At 38.0% G+C, this 23,491-nt stretch overlaps 1 protein-coding gene across 1 annotated transcript in view; it reads left to right on the plus strand.

The window, feature by feature from the left end:
* The window catches only part of nrxn3 (neurexin 3), a 121,363-nt gene that overhangs the window by 16,825 nt on the left and 81,047 nt on the right, over positions 1-23,491 (plus strand). Inside the window, 3 exon segments of the mRNA XM_023352245.1 lie at positions 8,060-8,080; positions 9,167-9,193; positions 10,459-10,470. Of these exon segments, the coding sequence (XP_023208013.1) occupies positions 8,060-8,080; positions 9,167-9,193; positions 10,459-10,470 (60 nt within the window).

Here is a 23,491-nt window from a genome sequence, read left to right on the forward strand (position 1 = left end):
TTGTGAAAAATTAAAGTACATCCCATGATCTGGTTGCTCCATCTTACTTCTTATCTGATAGCTTTGTGAAGGTCTCATCGCAACATTTTCCTAATGTTTAGGTTTGTACTTTGTCAAGGCCATGGCAACATTGTGATGTTTATTCCAGCCAATCCATTTTGGATGATTGTTTGATGACTTAATTTGAGCCAAGCTTTACTGGTTGGACAGTTTATACCTGATTTGACTTTGGAATACTTTGGTATTTAGAGGAGTTTGTGCTTTACTCTTTGACTGCTCAGCTCCTGTGGTTGCAAACCAAGTAATGAGCTCTCCATTACTTTTTATGATGGTTGGTATGAGGCATTTGTGCTTATGTGCTGTTTGGTTTTCTCCATACATGTTGCTGTGGTTTAAGGCCAGACATCTCTAATTTGGTATCTGTTCAAAGGGCATTATTCCAGAAGCCTTCATTTAGATGCAACGTTGCAAGCTGTGCTGCCACATGATGTTTTAGAGATTATAGGCTTTCTCTTATAAACTGTCAAAAAAATTAAAAAAACATACCCATTCATTCCTTAATTGTTCTGTAATTAACATTTAGCGTGGTAACAGGGCCTGTGGAGTCTGAGTTCGAGTTCATGGAGATTATCTGTGCATAGACAGCGGGGTGTCTTTACTGTAAGGTCAAATTAGTTACTGGATGCTGTTGGGTTGTTCTGCATTTATAGAAATCTTTAGATTGTAGAAGGATAAAATCAAACCATCATTAAGGATGGCTGAGTTAACTTACTCTTATGCAAGCTGTCACAATTGATAGTTTTATATATTACTATTGAAAATGCTGGGCATTTTGATTGTCTTGTATTTCTCAAATATCTTGAAAGAAGGACTATTTTTTTTATAATTTACGTCTTCTTGTATTTCATTATTTTACTTTTAAAAATACACCTTAATAATTGTTTGATAATGTAAATTTTTCTCTGACTCAATGTCTGGAAGTCTCAGAACTCCAGAAAACAACAGAAGAATAAGGACAATACAAAACAGCCTGATTATTATATGAATCTGAACATTTAAATACATAACCTTCATAGCCTCGTGTGGAACAGCATCTGGTTTTACCTGACATTTGATAAGCGTAGTATGACGGCTCATTATGGCGGAGTAAAAGGGCTCCTTCACTCTGAAATGCAGTGGGAGGGCAGTACATGCAAATGCACGAAGTGTGATTAAAATCCTCAGGTGCTTCTGGAAAACATGAATATTCAGCTGTAGGTTTCCAGAGCTGACCAAATGTTATTAATGAAAATTTAATTGAATAAAAAATAAGATTTAGTTTTTATTTCCCTTTAGCTACATAGCACTTCCATTTTCACCTATGATTGTCTTTTATTTTCTTTTTTCCTACAGAATACAATACTCCACACATCTTTTACTGTAGGATCTTCCCTCCTACGTCTATTGCTCCACATCTTTTCTCTCAGTAGTTTGTCCCTCTAAACAACTACCTTCTTTCCACTGCCTTGGAACATGATGCATGACTCAGCACCGCTTCAGAGTGGCTGCACCATTGACCCTCGTACAATAATGGCCTGCTTTTCCCTACCTTGATTTACAGTCTCCATGTTGGAACCTGTTCCTGCTCCAGATTTATGTCTGGCTCTCTCTCGTTCCGTCGTCTGACTGCCTGGCTGCCTCCTGCGAGGTGGTGATAGGTGACAGGAAGCAGGCAACCTAAGCAGCCCTGAGAGAATTTAGATTAGTTATTGTTAAGAGATAAATAACAGCTTTAATGAGGCTGACTGAGCTAGATTGGTGGGGTGCCTGTTGTTCGGGTAATGTGGGATAACTGATCTTCAGTAAAACACAGTTTTACAAATGTTAAAAATACATTTTACTACTTGAAACATGAGAAATACCCAGAGACTGAAGATTATGTGGATGCACAGTTAGAAATGAGGGATTTTTTTCAGGTAGTTTCCAGTAAGAGTTTGTTATAGCATGCGGCAAAGCAGCGAATCAGTCTCTGAAATGTTGAAGATATTAATCCTGCTGCCTACCATTTCAGAGAGTTGGCTGAATGTTCAAGCCTCAGTTCAACTTTTTTGCAAAGAAGTAACAAATCTGGGAATGTTACTTCCCAAATTTGGACCTCAGGATGTTTGGAGGTATCCCAGATAACAATTTTGATTGTGACATCCAAATTGATACTTTAAAGTAGGGGAAATTGTAACACTGCTGTGTTGGCGACAAAATGTGATATAGTAGGCAGTGTGGAAGTGCTCTTTTATAACTAGTCGTGCTGCTGTTACTGACTTACTTCAGGAAGGGTTCATTTACCTAGGCACATCATAGAGCATTAGTCAAGAGATTTAAAGGTTCCAGTAACTTAAAGGAAACATTTCTATCTTGTTACCGCCTGTCCTTTTCGAGTGCATTCCAGCTTGTAGTTTGTGATGGTTTTACTCATTTCTATACCCAAGCAAGTACAAAGCAGCTGAGAACACCATAAAAGTGTGATGACCTTGCAGCTGGCATCCATTCATAACACAAATTCGACTCAGGGCAACTATAGAGATGGCAAAGACTCCAGCTCGAATTAATCTACAAAGTGGGGATTTATAGTGGGTGTTTCATTTACTGAAAAATGAGGAAGTGAATATAGATGAATGGAGTAGTGTGGAGATGTACCAAAGTGATACACTATGCAAAATGCTAACATTCTGGCAGCTATTATTTTGACGAAATGTAGACATAATGTATAACCTTTTTATGCATAACCATAACCCTTTTCTGACCAGCATTGTTACTCTGATGTCCACAATTATCAACCCTCCCATTGCTCATCATATCTTTAACCAGAATAGAATGTTACAGATAGATGCATTCATTGTGCAGGTCTCACTTTTCCCCACGTAATCAATCTCTGCTCACAACTATTTTAGACCAAAATAGTCATTTCAATTTATTACTACTCATAAAGAGGATGGAGGACGAGACAAAATACTCTCAAGTTAGATAATCCCTCCTTGGTTTTGCACAATGGTTCTACAGCAAGTTTTCAGTATAAAGGATGCAAGCAAGAGCAGTCTATTCACGCTTTTAATATTTTATTTTTACAAAATGTTATATGCCTTTTATAGAGTATTTATGTCTTTTTTTGCCTGTGTTTGTACACACATATGCAGCAAGTAGTCGGAAGGTCTTATGAAAAAAACTAAGAATTTAAAGAATGTACTACTCTGAGTAAACTGTCATTGTTTAAGGTTGCTGGTTATAAATGTTTTGAAAAGTGGAAAACTTGCAGCAATTTCAATAATGAAGATATGCAGAAATGTTTCCTGTTCGTCTTTGTAGCAGTTGAAAAGTATATAAATCCCAAATTTTCTGTTAAGAATTTGTGTTACGCGTGTTAGATTATTCTGCCATTTTCTATACCAGTCCTCGAATAAGTGATTGTTTAAAATCAAAATAGGTCTGACAGATACAAGGACAACTGCATAAGTTATTGAGTCTGATCTATCTGAAAATAGCAAGTAAATAATTCTAAAAATGTATTAGTTCAGCTAAATAAATTAGCTGAACAAATTTAGTTCAGCTAATTTTTTTAGCTGAACAAAAAAAATTACAGTAAACATTTTCCAAACTAAAGTGAACATCTTAAGACAAGTCAGTTTTCTGTCAATATAAACAAGACAGAGTTTTGTATATTATGTATTTGAATAAAACTGTGATAAAAAATACAAATTAATAAATGTTTGTTATTATCACTTTTGTGCAATACCAGAACCTGCATCAGTATGCCCACACCGTATGACAACACTTTTAAGATAAAGTCTGATGATTGGGGTTGATTTGAGTAGAAGACTACCTCTTTTAGTTCAGATACTTTTACCTTGCTAATGGACGGTCTTGTGTAAATATATATATATATATATATATATATATATATATATATATATATATATATATATATATATATATATATATATATATATATTTCTCATGTACTATAAGGCATAGGTAGTAAAATGTTGAGTTTAGGGAAATCAAAGTCATAGAAAAGGAATACTGTACACAGGCCAGAGTTGGCAGGGTTAGCAGAAAGCGCTGCAGGATGATGAGAAGCAGTAGACCACAACAAATGAAGCCCTGTTGTCACACCAGACCGATCATGGATGACCTGGTCAGATTTAGAAGACTGGAGGTCTGTCTGATGTGATGATGGGAGTACTGACTCATTTTTATACAACAGATGATATAAGTCAGCACAAACATGGTGGGCACTGTAAGTCATGTCACTTCAAAAGACCTCTGCATCAAGGTGGAGTATGAGTGTTTATAGAATATTACTATTTGAAATAACTATATAAACTTTAGGTAAGAAATATTTAACTTCAGGAAGCCTTGTGTGATGGTAACAACGAAATGGCCCATCAGATTAATCTGCTTTAAAGGTCTAATTTTGAGCAGAATTTTGTCACTAATAAATTACTACTTTAGACTGTTGGTTGAGAGATTGAGACCAAAATATAAAGTTGAAACATATTTTGTTTCTATAACTACCATTGGTCTTAATTGCGCGTTTATCTTAGTAATTCCTCTCTGTGTTTCAGATGTCTTCCAGGCATGAGCTGCTGTTCAAATTAAAATTCAGACAAATTCTCCTCAATAAAATTTTTTAAAATGATAAATGGCCTGTACTTGTATAGCGCTTTATCATGTTCAGAGGGCCCCAGAACGCTTCTCACTATATTCAGTCATTCACCCATTTGTGGGCACATTCACATGCTAATGGTGGCAAGCTACTGGATAGTTGACACAGATTCCCAGGGACAGTCTGACCGAGGTGAGGCTGCCATGGACCGGGACCACTGACCACCACCAGCAGGCAAAGCGCATGAAGTGTCTTCCGCGCAGAAGTGGATGAAGTGGGGATTGAACCAGAAACCCACTGATTCCCATTGACAACTCAGACTGACACATCCCATGCGTGCTAGTCTGGCACATTAACTAAAGCAGGGGTGGTTAATGTGCGGCTCTAAATTTGCATGCAACCGCTCTGTTTTTCATGTGTGGCTCATGGTGACTTGACTGGTCTGTTAAGTTTCTCATTTTAACAGTAGTTTGTGGAGGATTTTATTTTGAAAAATAATCAACTTTTCCCCAGCAAAGACGCTTTACACACGTCTGCAGTTCAATTATATCTTTTGCAGTTACTCCAACTGAACGACTAGCATAGCTAAACAGAATATTCTGTCACCTCATGACACAAGTCAGACAATATGAGATATCAATACGACTGCCATTATCTTTTCCTGGTTTTAGCAGCCATTCGCGATTACCTTTGTAGTTTATGCTTGGAGTAGCTATTTGTTATGGTGGGTTGTTGTAGGTGACCAGGAAAACCTGGAGAGTTTGCAGTATGTGAAATTAATTCTTTTGTGAAGTAATGTGAATGTGGGGGGTCCAAACAAATATTTTTCAAATTTGAGAGCGAGAGAAGCTCCCTTCATATATAATTATTACAATGGCCACTCATGGTTTGCAGCTGTGCCATACTCTTTTCAAGTGACGGATTGAAGAGAGTTCTCTGAGATAGTCAAAACTTGCAATATTGTTTTATCATATAAATCTACTTAAAACTTACTTCTCCAGAACTTTCTTCATGAATAGTTTGTTCTCTTCCTTGGTATTCACAATACTGTTAGTCACTAATTTTCTTTAACCATCCCTCTGATAAAGAGTGGTGTTCACAGTATGTCTTCTTTAAATCAGCGTTAATCGACCGTACACCACTCTGATCAGCAAGATGTTTCTGTGGCCAGTTAAACACAATAACTGCTATCAGATTGCTGACTGTTTAAGTTGAAGGTAAAACACTTACAGTGTTCACCGTCTCAACTGTCCTCTGAAACTGTCCAGTTTCACACCCATTGACACCAGATGGCTTCAGCAGGCCTTCCTTGCTGTTCCTCCAGCTGTCCATATGTTCGTATCAACATGAAACATAGCTCCTGGTGAAATCAGAGATCCTGAAGCTTCGGGATGATGATGAGCATTCACAGTAATTGGTATATTTTTCTGCAGATGTCATTGTTAATAATCCGGCAGTGGTGAAATACCTCTTGAATAATTACGCTTTCCCAGTTTCTGAATTCCATCATGAATCATCCTTTAGGTAATCCACTCTGAGCTCTAATCCCCAGATTCTCTCACCTCACCTTTTGGGTGTAGAGGTAAAAGAAAATCAAGCACATTCACTTGGATTATATGTCCACTGATGAATAAATAAGTTTGTCTAAGACACGGTGAGATGATCTGCGTGAAATTAATCAGGAGGCATTTCTCAGTGTGCAGCTGGAGGCACGAGTTAGAAATACCTGCAACGATTTGACTGCTCTCCGGGCTATTACCTTCATTAAATATTTATGGCTTCACTATCTTTATCTCACTTGCTGTCTCACCAAAATCTGATGCTACAAAGCGGCACAATGCAGGGGGAGGAAATTGTCGGAGGAAGTAGGTCAAGATGGAGAAGAAAATGACAGAGCAGCAAAGAGAGGGGACTGAATCCAGCTGTTCATCACACAGACACAATCCACCTGAGTGCTGGGTCGTAACGAAAGACCGAGAAAGAAAATTATAGAAAAAATTGCAAGATTTACATTACATAAATTTAAATCTCTGATTCCCAGAAAAATCATGAGATAATAAGAACACTGTGATCTAAGTGCTAAAAAGCTTACATTTTATTTTACATGCACTATTTTCCAAACTTTTAATTTCTTGTGGTGTAATCTGTGCATTCTCTCTAACACGCACTCGTAAATTGTGACTGTTTAGTGATTAATAAGTTGACGGCCATGCTGTTGTCTACTTTGGCAACTTAGAGTAACAGCAGGGAGTTCTTTCATTAATCTCAGCAAGGATCTCAAGTCAGAATGAAGTTTTATACAATTTACTCAGATTGTCCTCTAAAAGTTAGGGAAGTATCCACAGTTGGTCCATAAATAAAGTTTTGATTTAAAAGTCTAGCATCACTCAGTAAAACTTGATATTGTGCTCATGTGGTCAGTAAATATTGTCTTGATGTAAATCAAAGCTTTGCATGCATGGGGTTCATTGAGTACAATGAGGTAAAATGTGAGATGAGCTGAAATGTTTTCAGGTTTTTCATTTGAACAAAGAGAAAATGTCCAAAAAGCAATCCCAGTATTATTCTGTTTATTATCTTAGCTATTTCTGTAACATTTGTGTGTGGTGTTCAAAAAATGTAAACACAGATAAAATTAAAATAATGTTTTTTTAAGAAGTAGTTTTCTCATCACAAATGTCTTTTCCCCAAAGTAACTGGACCTCTTCCATATTGGAGCTGCTCAGTTGAAACTGAATTAATATCTAATGCATACCAAATCAACCACCATCTGCTTGTGTTCACATATTAACACCATAACATGCCCAATTAGTCCATGCTCTGAACATTTAATGCATCTCAAGTCGATTACTGTTCATTTTATTCTGCAGCTACGTTGCTTCTCTGGAGCTCAATAAAATAGAAACTCCTCTATAACCAAAGTAAAATTCAATTTGGTGATGAAAATCATCTACGCAGTGTGATGTAAAGCCATCTTTGGGCTTAAATAACAATAAATCATGCACCCAAAGCTCAATGTTTGATATAAAATGTTTAATGCTGATATTGAGTGTTCTTAAGTCTTGGGTTTTAAAACAGAACATTCAACAGCATCTGAACTTTGCATGGCTTTTTATCAAACTTTTTTCTGGGAACATTTCCTTTATATTGAATGCATAATTTCTTTTGCTGAGTAATCTGGTAGCAGTGGGTCATCTTCCTTTTCTTCTATCCAAATGTCATAAATCAAATGGTTCTTCTTTCTCACTTTACTGTTAAGAAGCTGGACTGTGTAACAGATGCAAATGATTGTGTAAACTGCCAACCATTTGCATTGACTGTAAAGTGTTTTAAAAGTTGCATGACATTCATCATGCAAGTACAAAGTGTGTTTCTAATACTGGTTTCTTTGCTTCTTTTCTCTGTCTCTTTTTATTACAGGGGTCAGGAAGACCATACCAGGTGAGTTGAAATGGGACCTGAAACGACCAATCAGGAAGAATACATTGTGCAGTTGCAAATATTTAAAAAAATATATTTGGCTTAAGGGTTAAAATCTACATCACAGTCGTAAAAGGGGAGATGTGACTGCAGAGGCATTTAGTTTTCATAAGAAGCCAGTTCATTCCTTTGGAATTTCAAAAAATCTAGTTTTTAAATGTTTTTGTCATTAAAAGGTACAACATCAAACAGCAACTTCTGGCCCAAAATAGACATTTATTGTTTAAATCACTTACATTTTAAAGCTTTTTGTAGAAATATTTTCTAAAAATGTTCCAAAGCCTTTCTTGGAAAATAAAAAAATAAATTGAAGACCAGTCCCAGTTCTGTTGTTCAGTGCTACCACATTATTACTGGGGAAAAATTATGCTGCTTCTTTCTTCTATAGTTTTTGATCCCAAAATTATGTTTAATGTGTGCAGTTGCAATCAAAAGTTTCCATCCCATCACCATGATCTTGAATGCCATGTCAATATGTGGCTTTTTATGATTTGAGCCATTATTTTCCAGGGTTTTTTGCAATATAAAATTGCAACAAATCTGGAACCCCCCCCCCAAAAAAAAAACAGGACAAAAGACAGAATGGTACTGATGATTCTAGAAGGCTTTGAAATTGTCACTGTTGTTCCAAACTTAGAAACATATCTTTTACCCTGAAGACAAACAAATACAGGTCTAGGTAATAATCTTCATCTATATTTTAGAAACAGCTGTAGCTGTATGATGATATTTTAGTTATTTTCTATCTCAAAGACAATAACAATGTTCAAAACTTGTTTTTGTTCCCAAAACTAAAATCCTACAGTTATGTGAGGTACCAGGTGGTTTACCAGGTCAGTTCTGGTTCTGATTTCCCAGTTGAAGTATTCTTTAAAAGTGTGAATTTTTCTCAGGAAGCCTCCTGCTCAGATACAGGAAGCTTTGGAAAGTGATTGTGTTCGGATGTCATGCTTTCCCTTCTGAAAGCATGTTTCATCTCAATACCACAGAGTATTGAATCAGAGTGTTCTCTGTCTCTCTTTTATTTCCTTTTCTCTTCCTCTCAAGGCCTCGCACACATGATGGCAGAACAAGGTACGCCTTCTTTACTTCTTCTCCATAAAACATTCTTTGTTTTTGATTTTGGTGTGGAACTGCATGTTTTGCTGAGGTGAGTGTTGTCTATGGAAGTGCATGCTTCTGTACGCAGAGACGATAAGTGTAGAAGGTGAGTCAGTTGTAGACAAATCTGAGATCTTTCAGGCAGAACATGACTTTATTCGTAAATCGTAGGCATCTAACAAGTGTGGAAAATTCTCCCTGCATTTGAAAAATTTGTAAAAATGCTAACTTTTTTTCATATTAGAAATAACTGGTAGGTTCCAGACAAGCTCACCTTTAATCTAGCTCAGTTATCCCCATGGTCTGGTCAGCTTACAAAAACCAATAAACCTGTGTGCTCTAGAACTGCGAATGCTTTGTTGGGCCCCCGATCTCTTACGGCTTGACCAAGCCGAACAGGGAGGTTGAGGTCTGCCTATGTGGGTGTACGTCAAGTTCAAAAGTAGCAAAGAAACCTTTGGGTCTTGGCCCAGTTGGCTGCTGACTAAATGGAAAATTCCAAAAAGTGTTAGTTTCATTTTATCAATGAGGGACATTTAGAAGCGTCCATGGAAGTCTCTAAATGTCCAAACAGTCAGCTGGGTGACTTAAGTTTCCTCTAAGAATCAAATGTCTAATTTAAAATAGCTCAACTGTGCTTATTTAGCAGAAAGATGAGGAATGATACAGATCAACCCAATTTGATTGTTAAAATCTGACATTTAAGTCTGACATATTTCCTTAGGTTGAAATAGGAGATAAATTTTATGAGGAAATTAAATGTAAAGTATTTGCAGAACTGAAATGAAATGGAAACTGACCTACTTTTAACCAATACAGCGTTCATGGACATTTTAATTCCAGCTGTTAAAACAAAATAGCAAAATAGGAATATATGCAAATTTTTTATTGTTTTTTTTGTCTTTTATTTATTTATTTATTTTTTTTAAGTTTACAAAAGATGTACGGTAAATGTCATTTAATTGCAGAACAGAGTACCTGCATGTGTTGATTCTGTGCTATCCACGTTGAACAGAACTTTATTTTTCAAATGTTTTCATTCAAGCTGTAATAGCTTGTTCCAGGATTCCTTATTGCTTGCTATGTTTGCATGTTTTAAATGTTTGAGAGGTGCTCTGTTCTGATTAACCCTCATGAACTTACACCCTGTCCTCTTCTTCCTCCCTGCCTGGCCTGTCTCGGCTGTGGACTCTTTGTTCCTCCCCCTCCTCCTCCTGCTGCTGCTGCTGCTCTTCTAGCTAAAAGCAAAGGTACAGCCTTTTCAAAATCTTTCCTTTTCCACCAGTATGAAAAGCGGCGATTGCTCTGTGAGTGTTTGAGTGGAGCGTGTTAGATGTTTTAATGTGTTTACTTGTCTGTGTTCTATAATGCTTTCTCACTGAGGGTGCTTGTATTAAGTGAGTAATTAAGCCAGCAGCAAATGAAAGGGGGAGAAAAGAGACTTGCTTTGTGTGTTCTGTGTGTGTTTGAGTGTGTTTCATGATTTGTTTAAAGGCTTTAAGTGCGTGCAGGAAGGCCGCACAGCTGATCAGTTTTCAGAAAAACCCTCTCCAGCTTTGCTTTCTGCAAACCAAAGTGTCCACTCAGCAGCTGTGTTCTGCAGGATTTATGAGATGCTCACGGTTTCTTTTTATCAGAAACTTATCTGACAGAATATCCTGCTTACTTGAGGCATTTCTATGACTAGACATGCATTTCTATGTTTTTATGACAAGATGTAAACAGCAGCAATAAAAGAGAGAAGTTAGTTAATTAGTAATTTTCCAGGAAATAATTGGAGGTTTTAGGCTGGAATTTGATTCCCATCATAGTATGCTTTTAAGGCTTGGAGCCTTAGAAATGGAATTGCCCAACGTCTCAAACCACAGATAAACCTTTTTTTATTCACATCTCACTTCAGTAAATACATAGTGGTCTGCGGTGATGCTTTTGTGTGATTACATGAATTCAGGAAATGTCACTAAAAACATTGAAATTGTTAAATAACAACTATTATGTTCTGAAGGAGGTGAGATAAAATCTTTATAATGCACAGATGTATGAGTAGGAAAAAGCTGGCAGCAATGCTTCACAGTAAAGATTAGTTGGTTTTAACTTTAGAGTTAAACCCTTTGAGTCAAGGATATTAAAGACTCCCGTAACTTTTAAGACAAAATCTTTGTTTTGGTTTATTAGGTAAAAATTAAGCTTGCTCTGTAGAAAATGCAAGCTATACAATTGTACAACAATTTTTTAAAAATCCGTGTTGATGTCCAGACATTCTTTGAAAATGTGTAGAAAAAAAAAATGCTCAATTTGTCAAAAAATCTGAATGTCTGAGGATGAAAAATTGAATTTTAAAATGTAACTGAGTTCAAATTGGATAATGGCTTGAAGAATTGTGGTTAGATGATTGACTTATCATGTTTCCATGTCTAATCTAGTGATATTAAAGATGCAATCCTTTGTCTTTTTTACATGAAAATCATTGTATTGGATAACATGGAAAATGCAGACTTTGTTTTAGAAAGGATAAAGGCTGGTGGCTTGTGTTTGTAACACATTTAGACCTGTTTCCTGTCGGTGTGTGATTAGTTGTGCACCCAAAATGGCTTCCCCCCTACATAAGCCTGGTGCTCGCTACTGAAGATTTCTGCTCCCAGAGATTTCCACTCCCCTCCCTCACCTCCGCTCTTTTATTTTCTTGTTGCTGTGTCTAATCCCTCAGCGAGATGGTTGCCATTATTAGGTATTGCACACACGCAGGATCTCTGTTGTCGCCTGTTCGGCACACGAGAGGCTCCATTCTAGCTCTGTTTGCATGCCTTTGCACTAGTGGCAGAGGAAAAATAAGATAAGAAACAGCCTCTGCTTCAGAAGGGTCATAATTTACTGTTATGAGCTCAAACTAACTTCTCTATATTAACTTTTAGATTTCTCTTTGATTCTTTGATTCTTTTTCCCCTTATCTGGCAGTGTTTCTCATCCCCTGCTGCGTCTTCTCTATTTTCCCTTCTCATTCCCGCCTTAACTAGCTCATCCTTTCTTTGCCTCTCTTTCACCTGCAGCAGTTTCTTTAAACAGTTGCAGTTTTGTCTCTTCTCGGTTGATTCTTGCTGTCTTATCGCCTCCCTCTGGTTTAAACACACCGTCTACATGAGTGCTCATGGGAATCTAACAGAAACACAGTGATGTGCAGATCTGTGTAATATTTCTTGAAATGTATACAGCATGTTTTTCATCAAACTAAAGACAGTTTGAAAAAGCGTCATAATCATAGTAAAATTGTGAATTCAGTACCTCACCTCGCCTCTAAAATCTCTAAAACCTAAGATTTGTCTTCCAACCAAGAAAGTTCAAGGTGATTTGCTTTTGTTGCAGTTTGTGATAATCTGCAGATTAATAATGCATTTCTGTCATTTAATGAGTGAAAATACCCAAATACTAACAAACAAACTTAATAGGTTTTTAGAAATTGATCCAGTAGGGGCACCGTGACACTCTCCATGAAAATACGTGAATAAGGATTTACTAAATCTGGTTCTTTGCCTGGAGAAGGATCTGAGAAACATGGAATAATGACAAACTCTTAAAGTAAAAAGGATCATGTGTTTAAAACAGCGATTAAGACCGTTATCTCCCAGTAGCAGAATTCAGTGAACCTGTTTATTAAGGAGATCATGACTGGGTGGCTTACTGGGGTTCAAGAATACTTGGACAGTTGGGGTCTATGCGCTTGACTGAGTGCTGATAAATGAGCCAGACTGGGATCCCCCAGCACCGATTTTGAAGAAGGGGAAGGTGGACAGGTTTACTGGGCAGAACCGAGGCGACATATTAAAATCTGCAACTGGACAATGGTTTAAGATCTGACGTCTGAGTGGTTGGAATAGTTTCCAAATATAAAGTTAATTTTTCTATAAATTGTAACTCCTTTACTTTGTCACCAAGTATTCTGCTGTTGGTGCCTGTTTGCATTCAGAGTACAGTGGATGGGTGTCATGCTGTGGTGTCTTTTTGATTACAGTTCCCACATAACAGTGGATGTCTGTACAGATGAAGCCATATTTATGGAAATGTTTGAATAAAATTTGGAAGACCTCTAGAAACTGAAAGACAGACACACATGGTCATATGACTTTGACCCATCTTGGCGAGCTGCTCTGTGGCACCACACTGTGCAGAGTGTTTGCTGGCACAGCCAGTTTGCCAAGAAACAGTAGTGAGAACAAAAACAACAGAGTCAGACAAAATGAAGAACACTACGCTATGACAACAAATAGAAGAAAAAAGCACCCAATAGTACTACAACAAGTACTACCTTGAAAACCGACATATTAAGTCTTAAAGCTGCTCAACTGCCTGTGACACAAAAATTAAGTAAAGCATATCAAAATTGTGTTTTGACCTGATCAGCAATAAGTAGAAATTTTAAATACCATTGATCATTGGAGAAACATTAAGATCCTAGGTTAGAATTTTATACATTATATGCAAAATATTTTTAGGAGGAAAATTATATTTACCTAATGTGTGCCTACACCACCGATTGTACATCACAATGGGAATGTATGTCTTGCAATGCATACATCATTGTTTTAGTTACTTGAGAGAGTGTTCTCGCACAATTTTATAAAAATAATCTTTATGTTGATGGTTTTGTAGGGTCTTTGTTGATGTTTTAATTATATCAATGGTTGTTTATTGGGGTTTTAAGTGGAATATGGTGGCAGTGTACGTTCAGAGTGGGGCTGTATGCACCGAAGTTTAAATAACATGTAGAAGAATCCAGCTTCACATGTAGTTCTCAGGCCCCACCACTCCCAATTCTTTCTTTGGATCATTCTCTTATATTCTAACTCCTAAACCTGCTAACCCACTGAAACATCTGAAAAATTAGGCTGATCTTTCAATGAAATAAAATCTGCTCAATTCTGTGTAATAAAAGTCATCTAATTAATATATCAAGTAGTATCAACATTTGCCCTCCTATTTGTAGCATGTGTGGGTGTTGTGTCTACATGTGTGCAAAGTGAGCAGGTAGGAGTGTGCAGCAAAAGATCATCAAGTAGTATGCTAATCAGGCTTGATGCACTATAGGGGTGTGTGTTCATGGTAACCTTGAGGAGGCTGACAATCGGAAGATAATGAGCGCTGGGAATTGTCTCAAACACACTCAGATGTCAACATGACAGGACTGACAACACACTAGTATTGGTACATAATGTCAAATTATCCTTTTAGACTTCACCTCGGACAGATTCCACTCTGAATGATTGGACGTAGACCAAGCTTGGATATGGGTGGAGTACTTTTGATTAATCTGGCAACTGTGGCTCAGTGGTACAGTGGTCGCCTTGCAATTGGAAAGTTGTGAATTCTTGAAAGTCCGTTTGTGATCACATGCAACCTCTTTTTTTGTACAACACTAATTCAGTCTAAATTAACCATTGACCTCACAATATTTAATTGAAAGTTACTTCAATTGGGTTACTTCAATTGACTCAGTTGAAGTAACTGCATTATAAATGATTAAACTGCAGCCGTGCGTAAGCATCTGTGCTGGAAAGAAGTCAAACGGATGTGGAATTTGCTAATTCTCAAAATAGATGATTTTGAGAAATAGAGATAGCCTTGTGAGAAGCGCTTTAGGCGCTACTGCCCTAACCAATGTGTCTCCCCATGTTACAAATGCTCCTGAGTCCCCCTGAGATTAACAACAGCATAAGCACATTCTGTTGTAAAGTGTTGAAATGCCAGCAGACGGACTTCATGCAGCAGCCAATCGATGCAGCAATCCTCCAGCTGTTTGAAAGTCACAACCTGATACACTCTGAACATTTGTATTTGAGTCCTGTTTGGTATGTGGTGATTACACCCAGTTTGAGCTGCATATGATTGCAGAGTTGCCCAGGTGGATCTGGGTGAGTGACGGAATAAAATGTGAGGTCTCCACAGGCCCATTTTTATTCACAATGGATCAGTTAAAGACTGATTCATTGCCCCAGAATAATGTCAATGCTGTTTTTATTGATAGGCAAGAAATTGATTATCTAAATTTCAAATGTATATAGCCTGTTGTACTCCTTTGCTTGAAGCAAAGCCACCATGGTCCCATGGCGGTGAACACATATGCTCACTGTTGTTGTCACACAAATAGTTTCTTCCACTGAAATAAAAACACAGATCCAGTCTGGTGAGGGCGTGTTCTGTTTCGACTGATCATGCACATGTCTATTTTTGTAAAGTTGTTGTCTATGTCCTTTGTGGTACATCCCAAATAAGAACAGCAGTAAGGTGGTGTCTGGAGGCATATTTGTTATTCATAAATAATCCTCATTGAATATCACTCTAGATAGAGTGTTTATGGTAAAATGTTACAGAAACAACAGGATTTAAAATCTTCGTTTAGTGGTTTTCTGGTCATAACACTACAGTAGAGCATTAAGTCCTTGACTCTTTCTTTTCTCTTCTTTGTGTATTAGCCTTTTCCAGTTGCTGGTTATTACAAACACTCCAGTGCTCTGCAGCATTGCTCTGCTGGCCCACAAGGTTGTGATTGTAACCTATTTGGTCAAAGATGTCAACCCCAATAGTCAAATTGCCCTGGAGCAAACATATTTCGGCAGCAGAGCGCTCCCTAGACAACATTTCAGGCAGGGGGTGGGGCGTTGGTAGCAATCTTAAGGGAAAAAAAACATGGCGGTGATCTGAAAAACGATTAAATCCAGATTCCGAGCGACAACATAGCTCACCCCCCCAGAGGGGATTGACATGGGCAGCAGCATAGGAGGGAGAGAAAGATGGAGGAGGAGGAAAAGGAGGAGAGATCATGAGGGAGCGTGCTGGTTATCTTAATTAAATGGAAGTGCATTTCATCCTCCTCCTATTGATTTGTGCCAGCGGCTGTGTGTACATTGTGTGTGTTTCAAAGGCTCCGTCTGATCTGTGGAGCTGAATTTACTGGTGTGACGACTGAAGTCGACAAACTGCTCAGAGTTTTGTTGTACTAAATAATAAAACTGAGATCTCACAAACTGCTTATGGCTGCTATATAATTTAATGAAGTCACAAATACGAAACAAAAGAAAAATACACTCGAGTGTTTGGAAAGGTGTCTGCTTTCCTGATTGCATGAATGCATCTATTTTACTGTGCCGATCCCGGCCGGGCTACACACAAACCCAAAGCATTATTCTTTTTCTCCCTTTCCGCCCCTTCTGCCCTGCTTCCATTTATTTTGATTCCTGAAAGTTAATACTAACAGTTCTGTCAAGCGACTGTGCTTCAGGCAACACTGCTTAAATACATCTTTTGCTATTTTAGTGACCTGCTTTCTGGCATGGGTTCTTTTTTCCCCATTACTGGGAATGACATTTCATTTAGACCACATCATTCATCTTTTCCAAGTCAACATTCTGCTTCTCATTTTTATTTTTGTCTTTGATATATCTCTTGTATTCACTTGACTTGTTTTACTGTTTTTCTTTGGCCGCCTTTTGTTCCTGCTTTTTACTCTGATTTACCTTCTTAGGTCCACTTTGAGAAAAAGTGTCCTTCATTTTTTGTAATATATTTTAGGTAATATACAACTTTATTTAGTATTTTGCATCATGACAGTAAATCATTTTTATAGGAACATTGTGATGAAGTGCATTACTGTACACCAACAATGTTTGTGTGAGTGTGATATTTTAACTAAAGAATCCCTGGAACCTGAGCAATTGAGAAAATTGATTAACTTCTCCCTCTATTTAAGAGTGGTGGGGCAAAATTATATATTTTTTATTTTTTGTAATATTTATTTCATGGTTCGTGTTAGTTAATCCACCCCAAAATTAATTTGCACCCTTGTTTTACAACCAAATTAGGCATGTTCAGTTTTAGGGGGCTGATCTGTTTAGGTTTCAAAAGAATTACCATTTGAGCAATGTTTCTCCTGATTTCCTTTTTCTCACTTTACAAGTTGCCTTGTAAATCAAAGAGGCATTTTTAGCTGTGTATCTGTGTAAAGGCAAAGACTGGAATGTGGTTTTAATTTTAAAGAACATAAGGACTGAACTACAATGAATCCTGATCTAACTGGTCAAGGATGGACCAGCAAATGAAGCTTGTGTCTTTTGCTTTACATTGATACAACTTTGCAATCCTAAATTGTGCCTTTTACATAGAGGAAGCTTTGTCCTTCAACCATTCCAAGCCAGACATGTATTTAGTATTGCCATGAAGATGAACATTTAACATGCTAGCTGAGACCAGTTTATTCTGATAAGTTTTAGGTAATTTGATATTTCTCTGAAAGAACTATACTCTGTGATCTTTCTTGACAAAATTTGCAGCGAAGATGTTTTCTATTTGAGAATCTTTAGAGATTAAAGGACATAAAATATAGATTTATATCCTAACATTTACCAGATTGAGTTTTGGTAACTATTCCTTTTCTAAGGAATAGTATTTCCTTATTGGCATTATATTAACACACACCTGCATGCTCCAGAGCACTCCTGCTTTGACAGGGATACATACAAATCCTGGTTATTTCCCAGATATCATCACTGTTAATGATGCCAACCTGAATCTGAATGAGGCCTAAACAAATAGACGGGATGTTAGACGAGCTTTACAGGAGACAGCTTCACAGGTCTCAAACTTTTTTCTTTAAACCAAAGTCATTCAAACCACCTTTTAGCAATGTATGCTAACAACCTGCAGCATCTATCACAGCTGCACTTTTATTTGGCCATAAAGTGTGCTGCCTTTGTCCTCTGATTGCTTATTTTATTTATATATTCATGTTTTTCTAATGGATTAAGTCTTTCAGATTGTGAAGAGACTTTTGGGTTCAGCCAAATGGTTCTTACATTTTTATGTAGTTACATAAAAGACCTGTAATGAATCTGAAGCTGAAGTGAATTTGAACAGCTCTTTTTGAGGATTTTAAGGTTGCTTTTTTAATCTTTTGGGTGGCTTGATGAAAAAGCGGTGAAGAATGATGTAACAGTCATTTGTAGAATGCTAATTTGAACTTTCTGTGATTATCGCTGCTGCTACATTTCTTGAAAAGAAATCACTAAATGAGCCTGGTGTGAAAAGGGAACATTTTTTTCCGATTGCTTTGTGGCTCCTATGCAGTGCAGTTGAGTCGATGGCATGGCACCAAAGTTAGCTTTGCATATATTTTCTTCTTTGCTCTGTGTTTGACAGTCAGAATGGGCCTGCCTTATCTTCTTCAGCTTTTGCTTTGTTCCACATGGCTGAGCTCCCAATGAGTTGCGGTGATCGTTCGATTGCCTTTAGCCGACCATAACTGCTTCCAATCCTAAAGTTGTGACAGAGAAATTGTGGACATTTGAGGAGAGAAATGATCTATTGTTGCCATGTAGCTCTGACTGGCTGCTATCAGAAGCATTCGACCCCAGAGAGGAATTATCTCAGATGAAGAAAAACTCCAGTGTTTCAGCGCTGAAGGTGACCTGAACGCTCCGGCTCAGCAAATTAAAGTGTCGGTGCTATCAGATGCTGAGGAAAGCTAAGCGGATACAAACACCACATCCACGCTGAAGAGGTAAATGCCTATCATTGATTGATCTCCCTCTCAGATCCATTTTATGTAATTCCCATCAGCATAATTCAGTCTACTAAACATTCCCCTCAGCCTTTAAAATTAATGCAAAGTCCCACAGAGAGAGTCGACTGCAAAACATTTGTGCAGTTATGAGAAAATAAGATATACCTGAGGGCTGTGTGCTGGGCCCACTAAGCTTTTAACATTTATATCCAGATAAGAGAAGTCCATTATGTTTCATGCTGAATGCTCATCAGCTGGCTTTGATGCCACAAAAGCTGTGAAGGCTTATATTTCCAGAGGCTAACACAAAGTCGCTTGAGATCACAGTTTGTTGCAAAGTTATGCAAATTCCCCTCTAAAATAGACAGCATTTTGAGTGATTTATTCAAACCCAAGATGGCTGTCAAAAGTCCAAATATAACAAAAATAACCAAAAAAAGTCTTGGTCTTTTAATCTTTTGTCACAGAATATCTTTACCATACCAACACATTCATTTTACACTTTACCATTCACTATTTTTGGTAAACCCTCCTTGAATCCCTTACGACACGCTTACAACTGGTTATTTTCATAGTTCAACCATCTAATGTAGTTTAATTATTATCCCCAGTGAAAATCATCTTAGCACTACTGCAGAAACTAACATTGACAGTCTTTTTTATTTCTGTTCAGGTGAGTTCAGACAATCAGCATCACAGAAAATAAATGCAACTCATGAGTTGTTTGCTTTGCAAATGACAGCCAATAGCCTGCCAAGTAGCATAGCGGCTAGTTATTTCAGCTTCCAAGGTTATGCACAATGTGACAGAAAAATTTGCAAATACGTGAATTTTTTGAGCGTGAAATATTATTATGCTCAGCCATAAAAAGGCAGAGGTCCACTACATTCTAATAAAATGAACAATATCAACAGACTATTGAGGCTATATTTGCCTCTTTCATTTAACTGACTACTGTAATGTTGATCAAAAATGAGGTCAATTACTTTATTCTATCTATCTTAATATCTTACTAAATTATGCCTGATTACTATTACCTTAATCTTTTTTTAAAGATAAATACTTTACTCTTCACTCAGTTTCTGCTCTATAGTGTTTACCTCAGGAACCTATGCTGTCCAATACCCCAAGTCTGCATTGAGAAATGTGCTTCTCATGTTTTTCACACTGATACACACATGGGTGCCCTCTGCCCTTCTTGTGTGCCATCTCCTTGCTCTTTGCTGTGTGTGTGGATGGTGGAAATCTGTGTCATTTTGGCCTCAGCTCTACCGTGGGAGTAGGTCACGCTTGGTGAGTTAATACAGCGTGAACATGAGAACTGGAACCAGCCAAGCCTGGGACATTTTCCAAAGCTTCACACATGCATCTCCCTGCTGGCACCACATCAAGCTGAAGGCGTCCTCTTACTGACTCATATCTGCAGGTTTTACTGTGCAAAAAACAAACTAAACCTCCATTGGTGGTTCTCCGCAGGTTGTGGGAAAAGGCATCAATGCAAACTCTACAGATTTACATTCACTGATACCCCCAGAAAATACACTGGAGTTTACATTTTTGTAAGACATATCAGCAAAATTATTTTTGTCTATAGTCTAAGGAATAATGTATCACGAGTAGCACATCAAATTTGAATAAATCTGAATCTTAAAATTATAACATTCAGTTACATGCACATCAATTCTGTATTCATAGTGGCTAATCTGTACGCAGTGACTGTGGGAGATAGGCACCTGTCTGGGGGGCCATGCATAAATAAGTGGGTTTAGACAATAGTGGTTTATTTGAACTGATCAGCAATTAGATATATTTTAATGAGCAAACCAGTTCAAGTCAAATCAAAACTAAAATAGTATACAGAAAATGCAATCTGAATTTTAGATCTGTATGTCATAAATTAAAAGGAAATCATATTTTCCAACAAAACTGGTTAAGAGTTTGAACCTATTTATACCAGAATTAATAAGTTTGATCCCCAGTTCTTCTACTGTGTAGCTATCTGAGTTGATAATATTACTAGTATGGTACTCTTTTTCCAAGGCTGTTTATCTGAAATTGGAACAATTCAGACAAACTCCTCTACCTCGTTTTTTCTTTTCAAGAGTGACCATTTTCTGGTCATATCAGTGTAAGCTGTCATCACAGCATACCCCCACTTTATCGTCCCCTCATTATTCTGTCCACACTGAGACCTCTGTGCCATGCATCTGAGGCATCGTCTGTAGCTGGCGGTCAGAGAGCGATGACGGGCGTTGACACTCTGCAGACATTATCTGCATGTCACTGTCCTGCAGCCCCTATTTCCCTTTCTATAAACTTGTGGTTCAGGCAAGCGAGTTTACATGCACAAACAGTGACATGGTGCAGGCTAGCTTGGGATGCAAAGGTTGAGTGATGCATACAGAAAAATGTGGTAAATTAGTTCAATTGTGGTGGGAGATTGGTAATTATTGTCTCAGTGCTCACCTCGTCATCCTTCAGCAACACCTACAGCCCCTCCTGCCCATGCATCTTCCTGTTTGCAGTGGAGTGAATTTTAAAGAATTCAATTGATCCCAGTCAGATTTAATTACCTCTCCTTTTCCCTATTGGGAACCAAATTAAACTCTATTCAGATGTTATCTTTCCTTGTGGTGTCATTGGTAAATGCAACAATGGGAAACTGAATCTTATCATTGCCTTTACTCAGATGTGGTAAAGAATGATCCCCACATTTAAATCATAGTTGTTGTTTTTTTCAGATTGGGATGTAATACAGAACAATGTCAAACATCCATCTCATGATCCTGTTCCAAGTGGACCCACCTTTACCACCAATCACTCTGATTAGTCTCAGTTCTCTGTATCAGGATTTTGGGTCACTCTCTTTCCACCCCTCCCCAACATTACATCAGCTCATTGATGTGATGGAGACATTTCTTTCTGTTCAGCTGTCTTAAGGTCCCAATCTATTAGGTTAAGATCTGCACTATGACTGAGTCCCTATTTTCTTTTTTTAGCATATCTGTTGTGGATTTGCTGGTGTTTTGTGAGATCAATATGTTTTTACCCCAGTCTGGGCAAAGCTTCAGATGCCTGACAAATTGTCTCACATTTGACTTTAGAATGCTTTGCAGTCACTGAGTCAAAAATACTGCATTCAAAGTGTCCAGGTGCTGTGGCTGCAAAGCAAGCCATAAGTCTTCCACCATCGTGCAGGGTAATTGGCAAGACGTGTTTGACGTGTTTGTGCTGATATGCTGTGAGCTTAGCATTATATCTATGCAATTCTAATCTGATCTTATCAGTCATTATTGTTCAAGAAGTCTTGTGGTTCATGAGATGCAAATCATTGTCATTTAACCCTTCTGAAAAATTATTTTCTGATTGTCCTAGCACAAAGCTTAACATTCAATGGAGCTAATTGAGTTCCCTTTTTCTCATTTATGGACTTTGAGGTAGACGTGTTAGGACCTCAGCTTCAGAAAGATTGGCAGCTTGTTTGAAACGTCTTTCACCTTTCCCTCAAAAGAATGATAAATCTCAGATAGGTAGGGGATGGTCATATAACCCTCTTTGAAACAATAGTTTTATTCTAGTCAGAATAAGGTGTTTGATTAATTCAGACATGTCTAGTTAACATAAGTGGGCATCAGTTTCCCTGTAAAGACCGAAGGTTTGCTTTATGTCCCTGTACACAGAGCTGAACAGCTTATTTTCTTTAATACCATCTGGTTGTTGGTTTACTGAGTTTATAGGTTCAGATGACCACCTCACCTGAATAAATCTGTAAATTGATAAAGTGTGTCTTTCACAGTTTTTGGGGTGTGTGTGTGTGTTTGCGTTTGCTGTGTGCTGAGCAGATTACTGCAGTGGTCCCTGCTATCTTTATCAGCCAGATGCTCGCTGCGACATGACGCTCACATGACGACTCGGAGAGAGGGGGAACTGTTATCTCTCTGCCTCCAGATCCTGCAGCGTCTCCTCACCTCCCCCAGCTCTTCCACCCTCCTCCCCCAGCTACTCTCCCCACCTCCATCTCCCCAGGCCGCTTCACATTGCATTCTTTTATCCCCTCGCTCTCATTTTAGCACAATTGTTCATTATCGGTCTGTTGTTTTTCATCTATGACTTAAGGAGCTAAAAATGGAGTAACATTGAACAGACACATGCGCTGTTGTGGCAGGTGTTTAAAACAAAGGTGGAGATGAGCCAACTGCAAACCAGACAGACCATATAGGTGGTCAAAATGAAGCCAGTGGGTGGCAGTGTGGATCTCACTGGGAATTTGAAGATGTCGGAGAAAAAAATATAGTTAAGATGAATGGCTGTTTTGGCTTACGGGAGGTTTTCTGAATATTGTCTAACTTTAAAACTCTATTTGAACCACGTCCTCACTGAACATTAGAGGAAAGGAGTGTGTGATTGTTCCAAGAGGAAAATAAGGGATAGGAAGGAAAAATGACACTGTTGGGTGAAAATGAGCCAATCAAGACGGAGCATGTGGTCTGTTCCACACCAGTAACTCCCACTTTAATACCGTCCCAACCCCCGGCTATTCAGACCCAATCCAAACACACACACAGAGTAAAGGACAATGCACACAATGGGTTTCATCCATCATCTATTGTTTTTTACACGCTCCACCACATGTGTAGTATGAGCTTCACCCACACAGTCTCCTCTCACACACACAAGTGCACCACAAATGTGATAAACACCCTATATTGTACAGATCTATGGCT

This window comes from Xiphophorus maculatus, chromosome 19 (genome assembly GCF_002775205.1).
Source record: "Xiphophorus maculatus strain JP 163 A chromosome 19, X_maculatus-5.0-male, whole genome shotgun sequence".
NCBI lineage: Eukaryota > Metazoa > Chordata > Actinopteri > Cyprinodontiformes > Poeciliidae > Xiphophorus > Xiphophorus maculatus.